The sequence below is a fragment of the Nilaparvata lugens genome, chromosome 8 (genome assembly GCF_014356525.2).
Source record: "Nilaparvata lugens isolate BPH chromosome 8, ASM1435652v1, whole genome shotgun sequence".
Lineage (NCBI taxonomy): Eukaryota > Metazoa > Arthropoda > Insecta > Hemiptera > Delphacidae > Nilaparvata > Nilaparvata lugens.
The window spans coordinates 7,108,412-7,131,766 of record NC_052511.1 but is presented as its reverse complement, the minus strand read 5'-3'; the positions used below and the strand labels follow the sequence as shown (position 1 = coordinate 7,131,766).

At 34.9% G+C, this 23,355-nt stretch overlaps 2 protein-coding genes across 3 annotated transcripts in view; one reads left to right on the top strand and one right to left on the bottom strand.

Annotated features, from left to right (window-relative positions):
• LOC111063241 (brain-specific angiogenesis inhibitor 1-associated protein 2) overlaps positions 1-17,467 on the top strand; it is a 552,780-nt gene extending 535,313 nt beyond the window's left edge. The window contains exons 14-16 of one of the 2 annotated variants that reach the window (XM_039433822.1): positions 4,055-4,344; positions 6,742-7,944; positions 14,069-17,467. In XM_039433822.1, the coding sequence (XP_039289756.1) occupies positions 4,055-4,344; positions 6,742-7,921 (1,470 nt within the window). In that variant the 3' untranslated portion in view covers positions 7,922-7,944; positions 14,069-17,467. The remainder of the gene's footprint in view (positions 1-4,054; positions 4,345-6,741; positions 7,945-14,068) is intronic. The other variant, XM_039433823.1, reaches the window with a different exon arrangement.
• A 3,925-nt stretch (positions 17,468-21,392) lies between these two features.
• LOC111063072 (probable ATP-dependent RNA helicase ddx20) overlaps positions 21,393-23,355 on the bottom strand; it is an 87,493-nt gene continuing 85,530 nt past the window's right edge. The window contains exon 6 of the mRNA XM_039433830.1: positions 21,393-21,733. Within this exon, the coding sequence (XP_039289764.1) occupies positions 21,660-21,733 (74 nt within the window). The 3' untranslated portion in view covers positions 21,393-21,659. The remainder of the gene's footprint in view (positions 21,734-23,355) is intronic.

Here is a 23,355-nt window from a genome sequence, read left to right as displayed (position 1 = left end):
TTTGAAATAACGCCAAAGATACGCCCAAAATCTGCGTTTTTCTCAGCTTTTCTGGGTTTTCTCAGTACTCTGACTTTCTGATGGAATGAGCATGCTCAAATGAAAAATGTGGGCAAGCGAAGCGAGCCCGCTGATCTCATTTTTGGACGATCCAGTCGGGGGTCTGGCTAGACGGATATGGCGAGCGAAGCGAGCCTGACGGCTATTATAGCTATAAATCCCGCGAGCAAGTGACCTTATATAGCTATTTTAGTTCACTAAAGATATACAGCTTTGTGTTATTCTGTTGTATAAAGTCATGTGGATATATAGTTATAAATACTGCGATCAAGTCACCTTTTAGAGCTGGTTTAGTTGGAACTACAGATATAGAACGTTGTGGTAGAAGCAAGTCATAACCCAGTTGAGGCATAATGGATTGTGCTCCGACAAATGATCTATTATCTTTGCATCGGTGACATGTAGGTTATTATTTGAGAGTTGAGCGTGGAGGGAGTTTACTCTTTCACTCTCTCTCTTTCTGTTCTTTCTCACACACACTCTCTCTCTCTCTCGTTTATTGTCTCACTCACTCTCTCGCTCACTGTCCCGCTATCTCTCTCGCTCACTGTCTCACTCTCTCTCGCTCACTGTCTCATTCTCTCGCTCGCTGTCTCTCACTCACTCTCGCTCACTTTCTCACACTCTCTTTCTCTCTCTCACTCAAGTTTTTGGTAGAGAGTTAGTGGGAACGATATTTTGAATATTCTTTCCGCAGAATTGACATTGATATGTCCAAAGCTCCGCCAATTTATGTAGATGCATTACAATATTATCTTGTATAGTTATTCCAAATTGATTTTTTATATCATTGTACAGTTCAATAATTAATTTCTGAGTTTATGCTATGTAATTTCATCTAAAACTTTGCTATATTGTACGCTTTTGTATGAGTGTATAAGCCATTATTATATTGTAATCTACATAAATAGAGTACTCAATCAATCAATCAATCTATCCCACTCACTCTCTTCTCCTACTCTCTCTCTCACTCTCCATAGAGAATGAGTATTATTGGAAATTCCAATAGTAAACACATCAATGTCGAGGAAAATGAATAATTGACCATATTTTAAATTGAAGAGTTAAAGTACTCAAATTATAAAATAGAAATCACTTATTAAATAGAAATTATAATCACAAATTATAAAATAGAAATCAGACTGATTGATAGAGATTCAGGAAAATTAAAGAGTTTACTAGAATCCAAAAAAGTGAAATTGTGAAATTAAGTCCCGCGTGAGTTGAACCATCGTTTGCTGGACGGATCCAAAAAGGGCAATGTCAGTTTATTAGTGGGTTATATGGGGGTGTACGGGACGGACGGATGTGAATCTCGTGCTCCCTAGGCGAACATTATACCTGAATGAGTGGCTGCCACGGCGAACACCCAATTAATATTATTAGTGGGGGAGTTGGAGTGCTCTGATACATGACCGGTAATTGACCGACTGGTGTCAGCCTACATTGATACCCTACTCCTCTTCAATCTTCTTCTCCTCCTCTTCCAACTACTACGCCTCTTGCTCCTCCTCCTCGTTCCTCTTTCACTCCTCCTCCTTCTCCTCTTCATACTCCTTCTATCTGCCCTACTTCTCTCCCTGCTTTCCATCCTTCTCCAACACCTCCTTGAGGGTTAGAGAGTGAAGTGTGAGAGGGCCGACTGCGCCCTAACTTCGCCCTCCTAGGTCAAAAATAAAGGCAGTCATTCTATTCTATTCTATTCCACCTCCTCCTTCTTCACCGCAATCTCTTCCTCCTCCTTTTTCTCCTCCACCGGTTACTCTTCCTATTTCTATTTCAGCTCCTCATACTTCTCCAGCTCCTCATTTTCTTCATCTACACCTCTTCTTTCTCCTCCACTCATCCTCCTTCTACTCCTCCTCTCCTAATTTTTTTCCTGCTGTCCATACTCTTTCAACTTTATACTCATTTTCTTCTACCTCCTACTCATTTTTATCATTGAATCCTTCTACTTTCCATCCTCATATTTCTTCCTTCTCTTCTTCTCCTTCTCCTCTCCTTCCTTCTTCTCCTACAACAATTCTTTCAATTTCTCCCTCCTTTATCATCATATATATTTATTCACCTCCTTCTCGTATGCATCAGAATCAATTTCTTCTTCTACCCTTTTCTTTTCCGTCTCTGTAGTATATTTTCCTCCTCTTCCTTCTTCTCTCTCACTTTCTATTCTTACATACATGAATAAAGAAATCTAATCTAATCTAATCCCTTTCCAATCATCATCTCTTTTCTCTGCTCTTCCTTCTCTTTCACTCTGCTTCCTGTCTCCTCTCTCCTTTTTTCGTCCACTTTATCGTCATCATTCTACTCTTTACACATATACAGCTACTCTCCTTCCAACATCTCTGTCTCTTTCCCTTTCTCTCTCTCTCACTTTCTGTTCATCTCTCTCTGTCACTCACTCCCTCTTTCTTTCTCTCTCACTCTCTCTCCATCTCCTAACCAGCCCCAATCGATGCCTGTCGCAAACAAGGTGACAGACTAGACAGGTCGTGCTGTCACTTTTTGGAGGAAGAAACTGTCGTTTTTGAGCAGCATACTCGTATCAGTTATTCACACTTGTTGCTTTCGAAGACTGTTTTACCACGTACAAAAGAAAACACGTGTATAATGATGGAATATCAAATAATTGGGAATGGTTGAGCAAGATAATGCCATAAAGCTTTTTTTGGGAATTGGAGTAAGACTTGGAAATGACATTACAGAACAAAATGAGCAAGTCAACGTTGCTCGAGACAATTTGATTCCAATATCCAATAAAAAATATATGCATTCAAAACTCAAAATGGATTTAGAACTGATGTGGAGAAAAACTACTGTTCAAATCAATAGATCTTACAAAATAGTTCAATCTCTGAATCGCTTGATGATTCATATTTTGAGAATAATCCAATTGGGTCTAAGCCACATGATACGTTGCAGGCGTTTTTGCACTGGCAGCGGATGAGTCGGCAGGATAAGAAGCTATCCGATTGGCTGATTATTGTGTTGACGTTCGAAAATCAGCTAATAATCAGCCAATCGGAGAGCTTTCTGCACTGTCGATTTGTCCGCCGCTATTTTAAAAACGACTGGAAAAACGCTTCATGTGGCTTGGCCCTTAATATGAAATTTCAAGCTTTTTCAACAGTACTGACACTATTTCTTACAGTTTTAATCAGACTAGTATTCACACTAGTGGGCTATCTACAGTAAACGTGATTCTAGCTTAATTAGTACTCAAACTAGACCCCTACAGTCAACCCCCTTTCATTCGCCTATACTATTCCTCATACTTGATATTACACTAGTATTTGCAGGGTGAGTTCTCTAGATACATACTAACGTCTGTGATATATTACTTTTAACATGAAGAGGAAAAACCCATTTCTCCCTCCACAGTTTGTAGCGTAGACACAGACGGTCATCCTGCGCATAATTGGATGCGCCGTGTCATTTTGCTTCATTTTCTTGTGATGAAAACATCTCTGTAACATAAACAAACCAATATTTGTACCTGCTGATCAGAAAACTACTTGGAACATTTCCAGCAATAGCTGGAGGGGAGTGTTGGTGCGACGCGTTGCAAAGCTCTCTCACACAGACACAAAAGAAAGAGAATGCTGCTAGGTAGTGGGAGTGATTAGTGGAGGATAGAGCATCGGACCTCTCCGTCTTCGAGAAAGAGCCGTGTTAAAAGTAATTTATCTCCCACCTTAGTGATTACTGTACTGTGAAAAATAATACTTATAGAGGGAGTCCGATCTCACCAGGCATCAAACCTGCATCAATGTAGAAATCAATCTAATAAACAAACCAAATAATACTTATACTAGTATTTACACTAGTTCTCACTCTTTTCATAATGGTAAGATTATTTGAAAGAAAGGAAATATTACATTGAAACGTTTCAGTTTGAACTATAATAACTCAAGATCTCTCTAATTATTGTCAACTTGAAATTTCTCAAAAATATTCCTCCAATTTTTGTCTACTTCACCATCTGTTCCAGGGTCGTGGGACACCAGGGAGCGCTACTTCTTTTAGCCCAGCTCCGCCCGGGGTGCCCGCACCCGTGGTGCCGCCCCAACAGGGCACCATGAACCGCCGGGTTCCGCCTCCGCTACCACCCCTGCCGCCGCACCCGCAAACACTGCCCGCTCAGCGGCAGACGCAGCCTGGGGGCGGCAAGAAGCAGCCGCCGCCTCCGAATGCATCCCTGCACAGCTCTAACGACAGCGGGTTCAGTAATGATCCGCCCCCGGCGCCCGATGTGGACTACTCCGATGATGAGGCTAACAGGTGAGAAAGACAGTCAGCATGGTTTATGGCATGTTCATATTATAAAGTAATTCAATCAACCAATAATCTTATTCAATTCAACACAAAATACATGAAAATTTGAATTATCATTGCAAGTTATTCATGAAATATCGATCTTCAATAGCTGTTTCAATGAATTCATCCATTCCCAAAAGAAGAACAGGATAAAAAATATTTACACTTGAAAAAACTGGATAATTAAGTGACCACCACATCCAGTGCTCAAATAAAACTATGAAAATAAATATGAAGTATGACAGTCGTAAGTTTCATTGACTGCTTGAATGATATACTTAGGCGAGGTGAAACTTCTGTCAGGAACTCCAAATCAATGAAAGTCATACGAATATTATATTATAATTATATCATCTTCTGTATTATAATAACTTCTGTCAGGAACTTCAAATCAATAAAAGCCATACGAGTATTTTATATGTGATATTATATTATCATTTTATTATCAAGATAATATGAGAAAACAATTTGGAGTCTAGTCTGTTTATTACAAAGTTGAAATACTGCCTGCAGCTCTATAATCAGAATTCAATAATCTATTTAATGCTCCTTTCACAATTAGAAGTTCAATTGTTCCAGTATTCAAACTGAGGAATCAAATTTGAGAACTGAATAGTTTTGATTGTATTCAAATAGGAGTCTTACCTAGATAAATTATTTACTGTATTTGTATGGTAAATTACTGATGTAACGGCAACGTGTAAATAGTCTACGGTGGTTAATTGGTGATGGACAATTATAATTGAAAATGGATTGGTGGTGATCAATGCATCTTCCATAGCTCATAAATCAATACAATTATTACAAGATACCTGTAATGAATCAAATTTCAATATCAGTGTTAGAACATAATATTTTTGACAGTCTTATTCTGCTTCGAAGATTTTGCTAATGTGAACGAAAATTAATTGAATGAATAAGTTTCATCCAATGGTGGAGGAGGAATAGAAGAACAAATGAAATATTATAGTACAGTAAATGCATGGATATTATCACGATAAGATGAATTGGATAGCAGAACTCTCAACAGAGGAGATCCCTATAAAACGTTCATGAAATTGAACTGATATAAAATGATCATGCATGAATCTCCAAATTGCTTCTTCAATAACAACAGAATTAAAATCATTCGAGACACCCTGTCTTGAGGAGATCTTTCTCTTTACGGTAATGGGCTATTCGAAATCCACTAATGTATTTTCCTGAAAATGATAAGCTGTTTAACTATAAACATAACGCATAAGCACCAATAGTACTTTTCTAATAAAGTAGTGATTTTTCACAAGTAGTGACAAACTCTCTACGTCATAGAAGAATGGTTTTACTTTTACTAATAACTTTTCAAATAAAGTAGTGATTTTTCACAAGTAGTAGTGACAAACTATCTACGTCATAGAAGAAGGGTTTTACTTTTACTAATTACTTTTCAAATAAAGTAGTGATTTTTCACAAGTAGTAGTGACAAACTATCTGCGTCATAGAAGAAGGGTTTTACTTTTACTAATTACTTTTCAAATAAAGTAGTGATTTTTCACAAGTAGTGACAAACTATCTGCGTCATAGAAGAAGGGTTTTACTTTTACCAATCACTTTTCAAATGAAGTAGTGATTTTTCACAAGTAGTGACAAACTATCTACGTCATAGAAGAAGGGTTTTACTTTTACTAATTACTTTTCAAATAAAGTAGTGATTTTTCACAAGTAGTGACAAACTATCTACGTCATAGAAGAAGGGTTTTACTTTTACTAATTACTTTTCAAATAAAGTAGTGATTTTTCACAAGTAGTGACAAACTATCTACGTCATAGAAGAAGGGTTTTACTTTTACTAATTACTTTTCAAATAAAGTAGTGATTTTTCACAAGTATTAACAATCCATCTACGTCATAAAAGAAGGGTTTCAAGGTGATCATCCTACCACCGGTGGGTGCAAGCTTTGCATGATAGCATAAGTGAACGAGCAACCTCATTTTTCAAGCATTGAATCCAAAAGGAAATACAAAATGGTGTCGGATATGAACTTCTGCTTTCCCAACTGCAGCAATTCATTTGCACAAAATTCAAAACAATTTGCATTCAACGCAACAAACGCATGGACAGTCGGTGATGGACAAAATGCACACGAAACAACTCTTCTAGCATAAGTGAACGAGCATCTTCATTTTTCAAGCATGAAATCCAAAAGGAAAAACAAAATGGTGTCGGATATGAACTTTTGCTTTCCTAACTGCAGCAATTCATTTGCACAAAATTCAAAACAATTTGCATTCAACGCAAGGAACGCATGGACAGTCGGTGATGGACAAAATTCACACGAAACAACTCTTCTAATCAGAGTGTTCTATCATTTCATTCAACAGAAGGACAATGATGAAGAATCAGAAGAATCGACCCGAGAGGAACGGAAATGGAGTGATGGAGAACGGGAAACACTCAAAGCACACTCTGTCGTCAGTGCAAGGATGGCTGGGCGACAACCATAGCGACTGGTACTCCGACCAAGAAGTTGGCAAGAACATGAATGGAATCAACGGTCACAAACCTGTCCGACAGAGCTCCAGTGTTGGACATTTGTCCACTCTAAACCGGAACAAAGATATGTTGATGGATAACCCGAAACTAGAATACAAGATGTCATTGATGAAAACTGTTGATATCCCTTATGAGAAGAAGCTAAAACGCACAAGGTCCCTCTGGAAATTCAAGAAAAATGAGGAATTGTTGGAAGGCATGTCTATGTGGAAACATAGGTCGCTAGTGGATGTGTCGGATTTGAATGGTAAGGGAGAGGATACCCCTGTAATGGGGAAGAAACAGATGTCAATCAGTAAAGGATCTGATGATGAAGACGAGATCAGCAACGCGGATGTATCGGAGGAGACTTTAGTGAATGGGGAGAGGAAGGAGAGAGACAGAACTGTGGATAGGAGGGAGATGGAGAGGGAGAGAACTGTGGATAGAAGAGAGATGGAAAGGGATAGAAGGGAGAGGGATATGGAGAGGAGGGAGTTAGATAGAAGGGACAGGGAGATGGATAGGAGAGATAGAGATATGGAGAGAGAACGTAGAGGGGAGATGATGAGGAAAAATGGGGAGATGGATGTGGGTAGAAAGGAGAGGGGTGATGAGAGAAGGGATTTGGAGAGAGATCGTAGGGGGGAGATGATGAGGAAGAATGGAGAGATGATGAGAGACAAGGATATGATGGAGAGACGAGAGAGGGAACGCGAGAGAGCCCAGACTCCGTTGTCGAGAAGTTTGAGCAACAACCGTAGAGGTTCAGTAGACTCGGATGAGAGTGACGAGGAAAACATTGATGACACAGAGTCTTGTATAGTGGTTGACGATCAGCACAAAGCGAAGATTTCCAGTATGTTGCCCAGAACACATCTGATCAGGAACAAGTCACGTGCCGATGCAGAGGTTAGGAATTCAGAGTCCGATCTCCATGCCAGGAGTCACTCGAGGAAAATGCAGCACCGTTCGCAGACCACAGGGGATCTTCATCGGTCCTGGTACGACCCTTGGGAGAACCAGTAGGAGTTTTGCCGAGAAAATGACAGGTAAAGAACTTGAGGAGATTCGGTGTTATGGTTTGGTGACGGTATCATATGCTTAAGTTTATTGTTTGTCAATTCTGTGGCAGATGTCTCTTTGAACAAGTAGGTCTTTGAACAAGGTGCGTACAGATATACGCGCCGCGAACATGAGCATAACACTTTTAATCAGCTGATGCCAAGCTTTTTATATCTGTATCTTACCGTTTCTGTAAAAATACAGATATAATCAGAATCAGAAACGGTAAGATACAGATATGAAAAGCTTGGCATCAGCTGATGCTGAAGTGAATTGCTCATGTTCGCGGCGCGTAAATCTGTACGCACCTTAATAAATTATACCAGAGTGAATGGGAGTTGGCAAAACAGATGATGAGTTCAGATACACATTATGTGTTTTCCAAGTTATGTTCAATCAGGACTTCCTATATACCGGACCTACAAAATAAATTGCCGCCGTAAGTGGTGGCTGGCAATGATATTTTAAACGGGAACTGGACAAACTGAGATTTCGATAAACTGAGACGCTCTCTAGAAGTTGATTTTTTCTTAGTAGGAATTCCTATAAGACCACCACATACGGCGGCCATTTTTTTGTAGGTTAAGGTCCGGTAGTATATAGGAGGTCCTGGTTCAATCCAACAGAATTCATAAGAAAAATCGTACGTCCAAGAATCAATATGTGTGTAACTGGCTTTACAATTGGGGAAATATTTTCAAAATCAATATCTGATGTTCAATCATCTATCTATTGCGTCGCTGATTCGTATTTATTTAATGAGTCCTATCCATTCATTGAGATAGAATTAGATAATTAGATATAGAGAATCGACAACGAGATATTATTATATTTTTGTGAATGATACAAAACCTGGAAGTTTTTTTAAGAATTCACGAATATTTATCACTGTATCTCATCCTAGCTCAATAATATGTTTTCTAGAAGTCCAATAATTTCATCCAATAACTTTATTTCTGTTTATATTATCTTCTCAATGTTCTTCTTCAAGAACAAAGTATTAACAACTCTCCCAACTCCCAAGTATTCGTCCAAAAGAACTCAATTTGAAGCTGAAATTTTGCAACATGATCCTCTTGGACAAATTTTCGTTCCATTTTATCGATTGATTCTCACTCTATAGATTTTCTTAATTCCAATTCAGCCAGTTATACACCCATCGATATTTAGATGTACGATTTTTTGCCGTCATTATGAATTCTACCAGATGAAAGGGAACTTGACAAACATAATCTGTTCAATCTAATAGAATTTTTATACTTATAGAAACCAGCTAAATATAGACGTGAATATAACTTAGTTTACTGGGAAGATAATGATCAACAATTTTGTTCTTGCTTTTCGTAATTTTCTTTACAAAAAATTACATCCACCTCACATAATCTATGGTCAGCAACTTAGCCGGCGAGATCAGGTTAGACATCTAGCACCTAAGTGGATTAAGATGAGAATTTTTGTAAAGAAAATTATGAAAAGCATGAACAAAATCGTTGATCATCATCTCCTCAGTAAACTAAGTTTCTAAGTTACCTTCAATTCATCTAATAGAATTTATAAGGACGCAAAAAAATTGATGTTTGTGTAACTAGATTTATTTCACTCTTTCTGTATCGATTTTCATTTTATCGATTGCCTGTATTACTTGATTCTCATTATTCTTCAGCAAACTAAGTTTCTAAAGTTACCTTCAATTCATCTAATAGAATTTATAAGGACGGCAAAAACTCGATGTGTGTGTAACTAGACGTATTTCACTCTTTCTGTAACGATTTCCACTTTATCGATTTCATGTATTTCTCGACTCTGATTATTCTCGATCACAGTTGAAACTCACGATTTTTCGAAAGTATTTTCTTGCAACTCCTATCGACTCAATATCCAAGATACGAGTTCTCCATCGAATGTCTCAAAGGACAGTCAGTAAGTCCGACAGACCTTGTGCTGAGAACTTTTGTTAAGGTGGGGCTCAAGACTCGGGTCGGGCAAAGTTAATATAGCGGGTCTAAAGGGACTTCTAATCCAATCAATTCAGTTACTGACACCAACGTCCGTCCCTGTGCGTCACGCTATACACAGAGCCGAGAGTCCGTTTCATACAGTTAGGTCCACGTTACAATGGCAGAATTCGATTAACATTGGTGTTGCTATCCTTGTCTATCATGCGACAAAGCAGGTTTTCTACCTTTGCAACGTTGCCAGAATGTTTTTCAAGAATGTAAAAATATAAGTAATTTACAATCTCACTTATGGAAATTTATCTTCTGATCATTATTAAAACAATATCGGGACACCGAGCTTCGCTCGCTATTTTTATTTATTGACTAGCTGTCAGGCTCGCTTCGCTCGCCATATCTGTCTAGCCAGGGGGCTCCGCCCCCTGGACCCCCGACTGGATCGTCCAAAAATGAGATCAGCGGGCTCGCTTCGCTCGCCTGCTTGTAGACCTCAGCGGAACCTCTGTACCGAATTTGAACGTATTGTGTCAATTTGATCTCGAAATACACCTGTTACTATATCGGCGTATCTTTGGCGAAAACATTCTTCCACCTCAGCTGAACCTGTGTACTGAATTTTTTTTAATATATTTCCATCAATTATTGAAGAAGGTGAGGAAACGCAGAAAAGCAGAGAAAACGCTAGTTTTGGCTAACTGGATAAATTGGTATTTAGGAGGTCCTGGATAAATGCATTTCAATCTTCAACTTGGTGCCAACCTAACAAAGTTAACTCAACTTAATGCCAACCTGACAAAATTTTTAATTTAGTTACCAGAACAACTGTTTCGAAGAGGTACTCTCTCTAGATTATAGTTCTATATTAACATATGGTATGTACATTTCAATTATAATTTTAAGATATTGGAATAAGAAGAATATACATGCTAAAAGAAGAACATTAGACCCTTAAAAACCACCCTTAGAGTTGAAATATCGCCAAAAGATTTCTTAGTGCGCCTCTAAAGGGCCAACTGAACATACCTACCAAATTTGAACGTTTTTTGGTCCGGTAGATTTTTAGTTCTGCGAGTGAGTGAGTGAGTGAGTGAGTCAGTCAGTCAGGCAGTGAGTGAGTGCCATTTCGCTTTTATATATATAGATTAACAGAACACAATTATTCCTTAAAATGATCGTGTTCATATTTCACAGCTGGCTATAAGTCATCTTATGAATTTCGGAGATGCGATATTCTGATTTTTCACATACTCTCTTTTTTACTATCCACATCTGTTTCAGCCAAGGATGGATTATCCTTTTAATGTCGTTCAGCGAGTTTTCCCAAGGATGAGACCTAGTGCAATGGAATCTTTATTATCATAAACCTATTATGTTCCAAATTTTGTAGAAATCGTTAGAGCCGTTTTCGAGATCCGTTAAACATAAATAACCAGACATAAAAATTACCAGATGTAAAAATAACCAGATATATAAATACAGAAATTTCTCGCTTAATATAATAGGATATTTTGACAAGTGAGATATAATTGATTATTTTGAACAAAAATGAACATTCAATATTACATCAGATATACCTTCATCAGCTATCATCTATAGAAGGTGCTTTTCAACAACGTGGAAATATAATAAATAGACAAAATATTCAACCTCAATAATTATAATGAAAATGTATTATTTAGAGTAGCTTTCTTCAAAGTTGGTTTAACATTTGAACCTATCTAATGAGTATCTGTATGTATCATAATGTGTTCAAATTGAGTCGATAGTTTAAACTATAATTTTTGTTGAACTTTTTTGGAAAAAAACGACTTAATCACTGAAGAATATAATATTTTCTTGACGAATAGAATACTAGTAGCTCTGTAAACCGTAGACCTCACGCAATATTCTTATCCACAAGTACCTGATTGAAACTATAGACCTTATCGAAAACAGCAATAGACTCTGCTTCTCCACACATCTGTGTAATCACTTGTCAGCTGATTTATGATGAATAATTCTATAGTCTGATCTCAACTTCAATATTGGCATATGAAGGAGGCTCCTTTCTCCTTTTATATTATCCTTGAAATGCAAAATTTTCAAAAACCTTGTATATACGTCGACGCGCAATTAAAAAAGGAACATACCTGTCAAATTTCATGAAAATCTATTACCGCGTTTCGCCGTAAATGCGAAACATATAAACATTAGGAGAAATTCCAAACCGTCGACTTGAATCTTAGACCTCACTTTGCTCGGTCGATAATTGGCTATTTTTAACAAGAATGAACAGTTGATATTACATCAGATATACAGGTATCAGCTATCCTCTAGAGAAGCCAGAGAATCAGCAACGCTTTTTCCTATCTTTCTCCACTGCCATTATATCGTGGACCTCACTATAGTCGCTGCTGTGAACACGAAAATGAGTAGTTTAGGGTTGGGGAGGTGTAAGGGGCTTTGGGAGAAGTAGTTGATGGGGGGTTGAAGGGAGAGTTGAGAGAGTGAGAATTATTTTGGGAAGAGAAGGGATTGTTGTTGAGAGGGGGGCTAGGGAGAGATAGAGTGAGAGAGAGTGATTGATTAATTGAGAGAGAGATAGATAGAGAGTGATCTATTGATTGAGAGAGAGATAGATAGAGAGAGAGAGTGATTGAGAGTGAGTGTGAGTGAGTGAGGGAGAGAATGGTATTCAAATTGATAGTGAAGGGGAACGGAAAGGTTCGAGTGAGAGGAGCAATAGAAAAGTATTCACTCCAACTCCGAATCTGAGAGGACTATTGGAAAAATCCAATCTATTACCGGTATTCTTGAACCGTACATTGTCTGGATTTGATGATCTCGGCATCTTTTAGACCTTTTGAAAATGTTATCTAGAAAATGGTTTCAAGGAAGGTTACAAAGGAAAAGGTATTTACTCGTATAAGGAAAATATTACAAGGAAGCTAACAAATTTACAAAGGAAAAGGTATTTACAAGGAAGGTTACAAGATTCAAAGTTATGAAGAAAAAGGTATTATTTACAGAGTGACTTATTGTAATGTGAAGTGTCAAGATTCAAGTATCAATGGATTTTTTGTTACTAATAACACTCTAATAAAATAATGGAACAAGTGTATTAGAACAGCTTCCAGTTTTCCTTATACAAAAGTTCCCTTAATGATATTACGATTAATAGAAGTACGATATCAAGACAATCAGTTTTCCAATAGTTTTTGTAACATAGTTGAAGTTGGCCTACATGAACAGTGGTAAATAACATTTGATAGCATTTACAAAATATTGAACGAAAACGGAAAATTGAATAAAATTTAGTAGGCTGAGGCCAAGGATAGCATACAGTATACAACTCTAATACTATCCTAAGGTCAGGTTGCACAAAAGCATGTTAAATTTTAATCAAGATTAGATAATGCCTAATCAGAGAAACCTTGATTTCGAAAAGGCTTTTTTCGGGAAGAAGGCTTCTCTGATTGGTTCTCGTGGCGTTCAATCTTAGTTATAATTTAACAGGATTCTATTCAACTCGGCCTTACAATTATTATATGCTTTATAGAATTCAGTAGAACCATATTTGTAGATCTCAACTGTGATACTAGATTTACAAGATTTTCTATAATATAGTCTTCTATAGTCCTATTCCCTAAGTAGCCCTACTGTGATGAATTAAAACATTAAGAGTAGTCTACTAATTTCATCACTGTTCTTATCTCCATTTCTCATACGTTTTTCATCATTTTTCTTACAGTGATAACATTCCTCTATTCGACTGAGTCATTGTCAATATTGTAGAACCGTTCCATAATTGAATAAAAACACAAATTTGTTGCCAAATTCTACACTGTTTTATTTAGTACACGACCAAGGTTGTGAACTTGAAAATGTGACCGGTGTGGTCACGAAACCTTGGTCGTGTACTAAATAGAACAGTGTAGAATTTGACAACAGATTTGTGTTCTTATTCAATTCCTATATTCATTAATAATAATATACCATATTTAGAGTATTCTACTGATAGATTATCAACTCTAATTTGAGTTGTTCCTCTTGTGATGACACCGACCGTGAAAATATTACTTTTTATGAACTTCCAATGACCTCTTATTATAAGATTATTTTTTTATGCAGCCTATTAATAAAGAATATCTACTAATAGAAGGATTTTCTGTTACAGGAATAACATCTTCGCCACTGTCAAACTACGAAAAACGAAAACAAACGACAGATCAGCTCCAATCATACTTTAAGCAAGATTTCATCATAGATTTTCATCTCAAAGATGAATTTTCCGAAATCATAGGCTTATAACATTGTTAAAATTCAAGGTGTTGTACATAAGATGTGCTATAATCATTATAATACACGGTTTTCTATTGTTGAAATGTGCATTATATAATTTTAAAATGCTTTAATTCTTGGATGTTGAGAGATAATGTATAGTTTCAAAAACTGTACAGAGCAAAATAAAAATATATTACCATGCACTAGGCTAGGTATCATGATATCAAGCTCATTTTGTATATAGTATGTATCTTGTAAGTGAGTTATTGATTTAGTTATAGGTAAAGTATATAGTATCATTTACTAATAATAGATTAAGAGAAGAATCATAGTTTTTTACGTGATGAAATGTGCAGAGTTCGATAATTCCTGTCATGTTTTTCCAGAAGTTAAATGCACGAGATTTGATGTCACATAATAAGTTTCTCATCAGGGTCACCACAAGAACATGTAATTTATTCACGATATTGGATAATGTAAAATAATATTTCAAAGAGGTACTGGAAGAGGTTATTCCAGTATCGCTTAAACTGTTTTGATCCAGCCCCCATTCATTTCAACTGAGTTGAACGTTCTATCTGAGTATAAGAATGGAGAAATCATCAAATATATGAAGATTGAAAATGTGTTTGGTTAAAAATATGTAAGTGCTAAAAGTTGAATTTGATTTTGTTTTCTCTCAATTTTGCATGTTTGATGTATTTTTTGGCTTTCCTATGTATGGAGAAATCATCAAAAATAAATATGAAGATTGAAAATGTGTTTGGTTGAAAATATGTAAGTGCTAAAAGTTGAATATGATTTTGTTTTCTCTCAATTTTGCATGTTTGATGTATTTTTTGGCTCTTCTGTGTATGGAGGAATCATCAAAAATATGAAGATTGAAAATGTGTTTGGTTAAAAATATGTAAGTGCTAAAAGTTGAATATGATTTTGTTTTCTCTCAATTTTGCATGTTTGGTGTATTTTTTGGCTGTTCTATGTTTGCATATCTCACTCAGTGCTTTCATTTTTCCAATATGTTTTAATGTTCATTCAACATTGAAAAATGTTACAAAATTGCATGATTATAGAATACTGAAATCTACTGGAATTGAGAAACTCAGGCTAAAATTGATCTGAGCTCAGAAAGTTTGAGTAAAATTTGTATCTGCTTTCATTGTATTATTATAAATTCAATCTGATGATATTGTAAATGAGATAGCCTATCATTGAAAATGATTATACCTTTTCCACATGAGTTTAAATGAAGAAGGAGGAGAAAGAGAATTTCAAACATATAATTTTGTAAAAAGAAATATTATTTTCCAATTTGGGCATATGTGCAATATTTTTCCCATAAATGTTAAAAACTCATAATCGAAGAAATCTATCTGCTTAGGGAAAGCAGTTTTTATGTTGAACAATTTCCTGTTGTATATCTTCTGTTGAACTTCTCAATTCAAATAACATCACAATTTACCAAAAAATTACTCCATACTACATCGATAAAACATTATTACATAGAGCTCGATACATCTCTCACCTCTTTCAAAACTCTTAGAAGTAACTTGATTCCATTTTTCCCCATTTTCAGTTACAACATAACCAATCTCAATAGTGAGTGTGTAGTTTTTCATGAGGTTATCATTGAGGTTATATTTCCACTTAAAAGTAAAAGATGTGAGTAACTAGTAAGTGAAAATATAGTTATTATACATGAGAGAATAATAATTTTAAGTTGGAGTAAATGAAGGAAGTACTTGATAATTATTACTGACTTGTGAAGAAGATGATGAATATAGAGACTGGTTTGGGAATTGAAATATGATTCATGTTCAATAGAGTATAATTTTGAGTATAAAGTAGGAATTCCATTCTAAATACTCTTTTGCAGTGTAAAATTTCATTCCTCTCTTTTGAGCTTTGAACACAATTTTAAATAATCTGGAATAATTTCCATCCAAGAATTCCTGATATTTCCAATGTTTTGATGATTATTCATCACAATTTGATATTCCCATGTTATACAGTGCGTCCCATTCATCATAAATTGGTATGATAGACTTTAAATCCGTCCAAATTTGGAATTTATTAAACGTATTTTTATTAGCCATTAATAATATTATATATTATTGTATATCATTCCAGATAATTACCGAGTATTGTATATTGATATTTTAGAAATTTTTCAAATGTGAAACTGTATTCAAAGTATAAGTATATTACAAATAGGATAAGAGAGTGAAGAGATTTTTTGGTGCCAGAAAATTTTATTTTAGAAACGGAGTTATATTGTTGGATAGATGTTAGATTGGTAAGTTATCATACATAAATGGCTCATGTATTCGAGAGATATTGTATCAATTATTAATGTATTGTATAAATTAATGGACTGGATAAATATTGAAGCAGCTGTTGTTCTGTAGTGGATTTCACATGAATTCATTTTTATTAAGTTATATTTTCGCAAATTCTCATGGGATTTAGCTGCATTGCAACCCGAATTTTCTAGAATATTTTGCTGCAGCTTTTGATTCGAATTGTATATAAATGATCATGATATCACTGTTTAAATTATTCATTCCAAGAGTACGGTAGGTACTTGATATACCTAATTCTCACATAATCAAGGTCAGATTTTCATGACTGTCTGTTTAGATACTTTCAATTCTATAGATGTCTGTTCAGATACTGTATAATTTCAACTTTCAACTCTATTTTTACAGCTTGAACGTTTGTTGTATCTCACAATTTATTTCTAATTTTTCAATCAATTTTTGTAAAATTTGTGTGAAATTCGTCTTCCTCACAACAGCCTGTTATTACTAAGCTCCCCTCCCTATAATAATAATAACCAACATCCTTTGTACATGTCCTCCGTCTTGAAACTGTATAGATTATAGTACTTAAAAATATATATATTGGTATTAACATAGATATAAATGTCATATATTTGTTATAAAATTGTAATAATTGTTATTGTTTATATCCATCTACGTTTATCAATCATAACCATCAAAATCATCATTTGTATTTTCATCTAGATATATATATATATTAAAATATAAGCTGTAATCGATAGGGTGTCTGGGTAGATCTTCGTTCTTTAGTTTTGTTCTATTATATGGTTTACTATCTATTAACAAAAATAATATTTTACTAGATGAACCTAATATTGCATATTATTATAGTTTTGCAATCAGCTTGTATATTTGTTATTGTTGTAACCAATAAGTTGTCAATTCATGTTGAAAATGTTTACTTTAACCCGAAATTTTCGAAAAAATAAAGTCAATATTGTTACTTTATACTTTGGTGTGGATGATTTATTTGATCTATATTACTTGGACACTGGGCCCTAGCAGAGAGTATATAGAGTGTAATTATTGTTTACTCGATCTACAATTGAATACAGATTACAATTTAAATTTAAATTCAATCAAATAAAAAGAAGAATACTATTCTCAATCTCTGATTCAACTTACATTATATACTTGTGCCCTATAGTGAGGCGCTTACGTTATAATTGCAGTGGAGGAAGATAGAAGAAAAACGTTGCCGATCCACTGTCTTGTCAATGCCTTCTATAGACGGTAGCTGATACAGGTTTATTGATGTAATATCAACAGTTCATCCTCGTTTAAAATAATAAATTATATTTTATTAAGCAAGAGACTATATTTTTCAATAATTCCGTAGTTAATTTTCATGATTAAGATGAAATATTTTGTTAATTAATGATTAATTCACATTTAAAAAAACGTTGCTGATTCTCTGATTCAATGCCTTCTATAGACGGTAGCTGATACAAGTTTACTGATGTAATATCAACTGTTCATCCTCGTTTAAAATAATTGTTGAAATTCACTATGAAATTATTGAAAAATATAGTCTCTTGCTTAATAAAATCATAGATAAACAATAGCGTAAGTAGATATTCCATGGTATAGGGCGTTTATGTTGCAACTTTTACTGTTATCTCATGCCGATTACTGTCGACTATTGTCGACTTCTACTGTTTTGACCGGGTAAGAGTGTATGAACGGCACAAAATGAGAGACTACCAGCGTCATAAAGCTTCACGGGAAAGAACTACGTGGACTATCGGCTTGAGATAACAGTGAAAGTTGCGACATGAACACCCTATACCATGTGATATCTACTTATGCTATTGTTTCTCTATGATAGTACTAAACTGATAGAGATTGTAAGGGAAAATGTAAAACACTTTTATGAACACAAAAAGATAAATGTTAGAGAGTGAGAGAAGAAGAAGAAGAGGAGAGAAAGAAGGATGAAAGGCGAAAGAAGAATGTAAGGAGAAAGAGAAAGAAAAGAAAAATTGAAAAGTATATATAGGTACAGAAGTTTTCAATTACTACAAGATATTATTGAATCCAACCTGCAATTTTACCAATCCTCTATTACTTGCAAAGTTGACTTTGAGATCCTGTTTATGAGAAAATTTTCCGGTATACAATTGATTAATTTATGCCATATATGATCAAATTGCCTCCTACACACTTAGGTCCGTTCGTGGTACAGGAAAAATGGTAGGCGAACGAAAACTGTACTTATTTACATGAGCGGTGAACAGATTTCTATTTTTATTTAGATACACAATTAAATTCTTTACAAAAATGTGCCCAATTTTGAGTACTTTGAACTAGCTATATAATAGAGAGCTGGGGTAGCGTCTTTGTTTTCAAGTGCAGCCCTGAATAGTATTGTTTCTCAATTCCTATTTTGATTGTTTCCCTGGAACAAGGAACTTGTTCCTCCCTGCTCGAAGCATCATCAGAGCGTAGAATACAAATCAAATCAAATCAAATCGTTTTTTATTTAGACAAAAAACACAACTCAGTGAAATAAAGATATAAATTTCTATACAGTTAGTTCCTGTCAAAATAAAATACTACTTGCTAAATTATTTACAATTTGTATGCAAGTAGGAGGTCAGTGAAAAAAAGTTTTTAATGCTACATTCACACACACACTCACACATCTTTCAGAAAAATAACTTTCAATAGTTTCAGGCAGACATCCAGTAAGCCATTTTGATATTGTTTTTTCACAAGTATTTTGTTTTCAATATTTCTTATTAATCAGGTAGATAGTTGGAAAATTTTGGCCCCAAAAAGACAAAGGATTTCTGAAAAAAATGTTATACACTTTTTCTAGCAAATTTTCAACTACTCTTCTAGTTCTGTATACATTATCATTCTCGAACATTTGCCGACTTCGATTGCCTGATAACATGTAAAAGGATGATAAGACTTTGAAAACATATTTATAGCGCAATTGCAAACAATCGAAAAATTGAAAGATAGGAAAAGAGTGTTCGATCCTGCTCAACCCTTATACACCGTACTATGGCTTTTTGAAGCACAATTAGAGGTGCTAGATTGGTTTTGTAGGTGGATCCCCAGCAACTAATGCCATAACTTAATTTGGAATCCACCAGAGCAAAATAGAGTTGCCTGAGCACAGTTGAAGGACTGAATTTTCTAAGGTGGTAGAATGTTTTTAGAATATGGCGGAGATAATTTTTTTTGTTACAATGTAACAATATTACGTTCTTTATTCTCAGAGCATAATAATTGATTTTATCACAATCATCAATTTTTTGAAATTTATCCTGATGTTTCAGCTTTAGTAGTATGTAAGAGTTTAGAACAAGCTTCTCCTGAATTTTATTTATTATAATAATATCGAGTGACCTAGCTGGCTCAGGTTTGATGTTAGAGTTTTCATGTTCATTTATTTATTTATTCAACAACGATGACAATACAACTCATCATAAAATTATCATTGGAAACAAAAACTTTGGAATCTAATAGAGTAGTACATAGTAAAGTAATAAATTGATACCGCAGTATTATAGTCTGTAGGTAGTCTGTGTACTGTCCCCAACTTGAAGATCTATAGCTGCCTTCTAAATTAGTGGTTTTAATTAGTGTAGAGGTTGGTGCAGTCATTTGTTATGAACTGACCTAGAAGTGCCTGGTAGCCTATCTTCATTGAACAGGAGGTATATCAAGTCTCCTGGTATCCTATCTTCATATTGAATAGGAGGTAGCTCCAACTCATAACTCTTGTCGAATAAAAATAGAGAAATAATAAATAATGATAGTATTGAGATAAAATGACGTATAAAGTTACATTTTAAATTTTTAATACTATAAAATTATAGTATTGATATGAATGTTATAGAGAAATAATAAGATAATAATAGTATTGAGATAAAATGACCAGAATACAGATAGAGAATTTGATATTATCATGATGATAATTCTTATGATAGATCTATGATATCATGAAGGGAAGAATTGGCTAAACTTTGACTGATTTACTTGAAATTTTGTACATCGATTCTCAATTTACCAAGGATGGTTATGAGCCTATTTCAAATTTTAAAAATTTCAGTAGGTCAAATTTTCAGTTGGTCAAGTTGTTGATTAGACCCGTTTTAAATTAGACAATTTTGAAATGGTACTTGGATTTCTATTTTTATTCATAATTATGAATATGATATGACTTCACTAAATCACCTGTAAGGCTTAATTAATTGTGATCATACAATATTCAAGTGATCTTCACAATTAATATTGATATTGCTACTCTTGATGTCCATGAGAGAAACATTTTTAATGAAAACTTATTTCAATTATTTCTAAAAAATATATATTCAAAATTCTATTTGATTGGAAGAGAGATAGACAACCCAAATCATGGACCAGGCATATTATGTATTCACTCTTCTTTAAAGGGCTACTGATCATAATAAAAAAACAATAAAAGATTAGCGAGTACCCTTTATCTTATTGCAACACTACTATAGTTTCAAATTTTCAAGAGCAATTATTAAGTGTAAATTATACACTTCAAATCACAAAATGACTCTTATAAAGTTTAAACCAGTAGTGTTGCAATGAAATTAAATAAAATAATATAATAAATAAACTGATACTTCTTAGGAACATTCTGATAGACTATGATAGGAATCAGGATGCTCTATTATTATGATATGATAGACAGAAATCTGAATTATTGACTCTTTTTTCTTTAGGACTACTTTTCCAAATCAAAATCCAATTACCTATTTCAAAATAATTTAATCACGACATTTATGTGTTCATATTTAGAAATCTGAATGATGGAGATTGGGCAAATAGGAAAAGAATTTGGGATGCCATTTTGAATCGTCGGCTGAGGCTGTAATGAAAACTCGCTTGTATATTATATTATATTTATTAAATTTCGCTGCCTAGGCTGACTGAAAATAGATCTAATACATGAAAATAGCTGTTCACAGGATTCATACCCTTTCCAAATAATAACAGCTGCCGATTCATTGCACTGAAGTAGATTACAAATTCTCCAATGACTATTATATTATCTTCAATGATACAAACTTGTGTTTGGAAGAAATCATCATACAAGAATTTCATGAGTTTGTATCAGAATGATGTTGAAGTGAATTTTCATTCTTGAGAAACGTTTCACTTGTTAGCAGGTTTTCCGTAGAAACCACCAATCCACCAGCTTGATCGTGGACATAAAGTTTGTTGGGGCACTGAAATGAATCAAATTCCTTATACAAAAAAAAATTGGAAATTGAATTTGCCAAATAATTTACAGACATTTCAACAGTCACAAAATACTATTAACTTCCCAGGTGCGGGCTACTTGTTTTACATTGGGACTCGAACAGAAGCTCTTACATAGGAAATTATGATTGATCAATTTGTTAAAATGTACATTTCAAGGCACATTGAGAAGCGACGTGACTTGAGTAACGTGAGTATTATTATCGTAACGTAATAATATCTTATTATCATATTGTAAACAAACAAACAAACAAACTTGATTGTGATGTTCAAAAATTTGAAAAAAGATCATTAATACAAAAAACTAGCAAGTGTCAACATTATAGTAGGATCATATTTTAATACGATATCAACTCATTCATGGCTAGCTACACACACATCGATTTTGGTCGTACGATAAAAAATCGAACGACCAAATTCCAATGGTAGCGCAATGAAATAGATGGGTGATTACAAACACATCGATCAACGATTTTCATCGTACGTATGTCGTGTAGTGGTCGTCTCTTGTCTCGACTAAACACGACATCGTGTAGTGGTCGTTCAGTGGTCGTGAATACAGTGGCGCATGGATCAAGCGGCTTTCATACATCGAATTGGTTCATACGATCTTTTATCGATCGTTTGAGTAGAGTGATCTATATGGCAATTTGAAATAATAATTTTAATGATACAAGGCCATCTGATCCCAAGACAACACCGTAATGAGCATGCGCACGTAACGTTCCATTCAGTTTTTTAGTTCTAATAAACGTTCTAATAAACTAGTAGTTCTGTGAACAGTGGACCTCGCGCAGTTATTAACCACAGCCTCCTCTTATACTGTCAATCAGAGTAAATTATGTCCTGTCCTGTCGTGTCGGCGAGATATTGGTGTGTGAAAAACTAATGGCTGTTGGGTTGTTGTACCGACAATGTCAATAATGTGTTGTAAACAACTATGCTACTATTATAAAAAGCTTACTGAGTTGAAAGCAGGGAAGAGTCGGGATAAAAGATTCATGTCATTTGAGGTCGCGTCGCGTCTCAATATGCGTCTAGTCTACATTTAACAAATGATGACTCATAATTTCTGTATATGTACTTCTGAACAAGCCTCAATGATCTTGAATAGCTTATCATTACCTACTCTACTTGAAGCTTCACAGATTATCATTCACGTTGAAATAATAAAAAGACTAATATATATAAAATGAATCATCCTTTTACCAAAAGCTACTTATACTTGTAAGGCAATTACAGCATTCAATTGGGATTTTCGTTTAGCCTTCCGGCAGTCGCGCGTTGTAAAAAGTACCAACCGTTTCAGTTTTTGCTGCACAAAACTATTGAATGGGGTCAGCTGAATGAGTCCTATGCATTCCAAAATTTCCCCTTCACTCACTGAGTTGCAGTATCACCGAGCAATGGTTCAGTCTTTAGGTGCCATTTATTCGCGACAGTGCATAAGTCGCACTGTGCTTACATAGGGAAAGACTGAATACGAGGACTGTAAACGAACCAATAATACAGAATTGATGGCTTTGCGTGAGTACCTTATTGGGCTATGAAATGGAATCATCCAACTGTCATAGGCGTAAATACGGTA